Source organism: Ursus maritimus, unplaced genomic scaffold, assembly GCF_017311325.1.
Source record: "Ursus maritimus isolate PB19 unplaced genomic scaffold, ASM1731132v1 scaffold_21, whole genome shotgun sequence".
Taxonomy (NCBI): Eukaryota; Metazoa; Chordata; class Mammalia; order Carnivora; family Ursidae; genus Ursus; species Ursus maritimus.
The window spans coordinates 48,175,060-48,178,090 of record NW_024424564.1 but is presented as its reverse complement, the minus strand read 5'-3'; the positions used below and the strand labels follow the sequence as shown (position 1 = coordinate 48,178,090).

The following is a 3,031-nucleotide window of genomic DNA, read 5'->3' as shown; positions in this document are numbered from 1 at the left end:
GGCGGGGAGGGGAGGAGGGCAAAGGGGGGGCCGGGGAGGACGGAGAGACGGAGAGCTTCCATTCATTCCTTCATTCATCCCACGAACAACACGGTTCACGGGTCACTGCTGCTCCGGGGCATGCTCTAAGTCAGGGGCTCTTGACCCGGAGTCCATGGACACCCCCCACGAGAAGTCTACGGCTGGAATTCAGGAGGTCTCCCCACTGACCTCTCTCTGAGATTCAACCTTCTTCTGGTTATGAATGTAAACAAGCCACAGACAACTAGCAGTCCCTACGACTTTCTGACCAGTCAAAATCGCTGATATTTTTGTATCTTCTAACCGTTGATGGACAGATCTCCAAATATCACTTATACTCATCCTTTCTTGGGAACGATGGAGTCACAAGACCTGCCGCGAGATCTTGCTATTTCATGCATGAATCGAGAAGTGCGTATATTACTGAAGGACAGATGTTTAAATATTTGGTAACTGTGTTTGGGGGTAACTGGTTTCCTTTGTGCTCTTACACGGTTTGTTTCCCGGCCGGGGTCGGTGCCTTAGGTCCCCCGCCCCCCACCCCGGGCTTCTGGGCCTGCAGCCTGCGGGGGGCAGGGCAGCACCTGATGATAACGATGACGCTGTCGAAGATGTTGTAAGGGTTGCGCAGGTAGTCGAAGAGCCCGAAGGCAGCCAGCTTCAGGAGCATCTCCAGGGCGAACATGCTGGTGAAGACCACGTTGCAGATCTCCAGGATGTTGGTCAGCTCCTCGGGCTGTGGAGGCATTGGGACAGGGGACGGGGACCCGGTCAGGCCAGAGCACAGCCACGGATTGTCTCTGGATGCCCCTGGGCTCCAGGACCCCCAGGGAGGCAGGAAGAATCCTTGCTGGAGCACAACGGCCTCGAGAACCTTACAACCCAGCTGCATCTCCGCTGTCCTAAGGGTCCACTGAGATGGTGGGACCCCACCAGCTGACCTTCCACGCATCTGGAAATGACGCTAGTACTGTGCACCGAGGGAGCCATCATGACACCCATTTTACAGATCAGAAAACAGGCTCAGAAGCCGACTTGAGGTCACGTGGCTGGATGCAGAGCAGGGCAAGAAGACAGGCCAGCCATTGCTAGAAAGTCCCTGTTTGCCCGTGACCCCATTTAGGAAGCACTTCCCACGTGCAGGACCTGTTTTTGAACTTGACAGGCCTCGTGTCCCTTCATCCCGCACTAGACCCTATTCTGCAGAGGAGGAGGCAGGTTCAGAGAAGGCCAGGGAAGGAGCAGAGCCAGGATGCGAACTCAGGAAGCCCGGCTCCAAGGCTCCCGCCCTTCACCCCTGCCTGTGCAGACCACCCTACTGAGCCCTCCCCACTCTCCCCCTCCCCGGCAATGGTCAGCTCAGGATTGTGGGAGGCTGGAGAGCACTGTGCCCTGTGAAGAGAAGACAGAATCCGTGCACCTACTGTGTGCCACACCGGCTCTTTCCTGTACTCGAGCACCCTGGTCGAGGGGCCTTACTTCACACACTTCTCAGTGGAAGACACTAGAGCCCAGGGAGGTCAGGGGTTAGAGTCTCCAGCAGGCAGAAGGGGACTAGAACCCCTGACCAGAGAGCCACCCCTGACCCCAAAGATGATTAGTTCCTGGTTTTTAGCAGCAGGCGACACCCTACAAATGGAACCATGTGAGCACCACATTCTGGGCCATAACTAAAAGACAGGGTTCCAGGGGCACCCACCCTCCCCCACCTCAGTTTCTTCATCCATGAAACGAGGGGGTGAAATAAGATGACATTCATTCCGGACCTTTCCACCAAGCGCCTTACGGGCTCCAGCCCCTCTTCCACGAGCCCTCTAGCACTGGGAAGTGTATGGTTTCTGCTCACCACCGAGCCACGATGCTCCCGCCTGAGTCACCGAGCGCGGAAGGGCCGTTGTTTAGGCCTGACCGCGTGCCCACGCTGAGCTCGACACCCAACACAATTACTGACCCTCGGACAATCTGCAAGGCCACTGTTGGCATCTCCACTTCACAGAGGGGGCATGGAGGCTCCGAGAAGTGAATGGACTTGCTCTGAGCCACCCAGCCAGAATGAGGCAGAGCCACGGAATCAGACACATCGGAGTCAGACGCCATCCCCAGACACACACAGAGCCCACCAGAACGCATCCATCTGTGCCGTCACCCGTTCCCACAGTTCAGGCGCGCCACAGGTCTGCTGAGCGGTCACTACGGGCTGGGCGTGCGCTACCCAGGGCGGCCAGTGGTGAGTGCATCGGGACGTTGTCCCTGCCCCCCAGGAAGTGCGGGCTCTGGTGGCAAAGCCCAGCACCCAAGCTGACAAACAGTCAGTGGGTGCTAAAAACAGAGAAAAGTCGAGGGTGCTTTGAGGGACAGCGATCCTGCAGTCAGAAGCAGCTTCCTGGAGGAAGTGACGTCTCAGCAGAGACCCCAAAGCTGAGGGGGGGGGCCAGTGACAGGGAGGGGAAGAGAAGATGTCTAGGCCGAGGGAGCAGCCAGAGGAAGAGCGGGGAGGTGAGAGAGCTGCCATCCATCGGCGCCCCCACCCCCAGCCCAGCCCCTCCACCAGGCAACAGGGTGCCTCCGGGGCCTGACTGTGATTCCATTTGGGTTAAAAGGAGAAGAGGGGGGGAAAAACCAATCTAACCGCCCACTTCCGACCAGTGCCTGGGAAACCTAATAAAACTGCCAGCTCCTCTCAAGCCCAGAGAAAAGGAGAAGGCCCCATTTCCATCTGTAATTACATTTGACTCACAAAACGGCCCTGAAAGTGGAGTGGGACCCTGAGAGCGGCCCTCGGTGGGGAGGGGCCGGGCCCGGTAGCCGTGGTTGAGCCAGGGCCCAGACGCTGCTCGGAGCCGCCAACTTCCCAGCCCGCCAAAACGACGACGCGGGCAGAGATGGAAAACGGGGCTGCTGACAGTCCGTAATGACAATCACCCGCTCTGGGCCACACACCCTCCCGCCCGCAACTGACGGGGAGCAGCCGCTCTCCCGAAAGGTCACCTGCTCGCCCCCGCCCCCCCCC

General features: G+C 58.6%; 1 protein-coding gene across 1 annotated transcript in view; it reads right to left on the bottom strand.

Annotated features, from left to right (window-relative positions):
- The window catches only part of CACNA1I (calcium voltage-gated channel subunit alpha1 I), a 102,126-nt gene that overhangs the window by 25,390 nt on the left and 73,705 nt on the right, over positions 1 to 3,031 (bottom strand). The window contains exon 10 of the mRNA XM_040637569.1: positions 606 to 757. Within this exon, the coding sequence (XP_040493503.1) occupies positions 606 to 757 (152 nt within the window). The remainder of the gene's footprint in view (positions 1 to 605; positions 758 to 3,031) is intronic.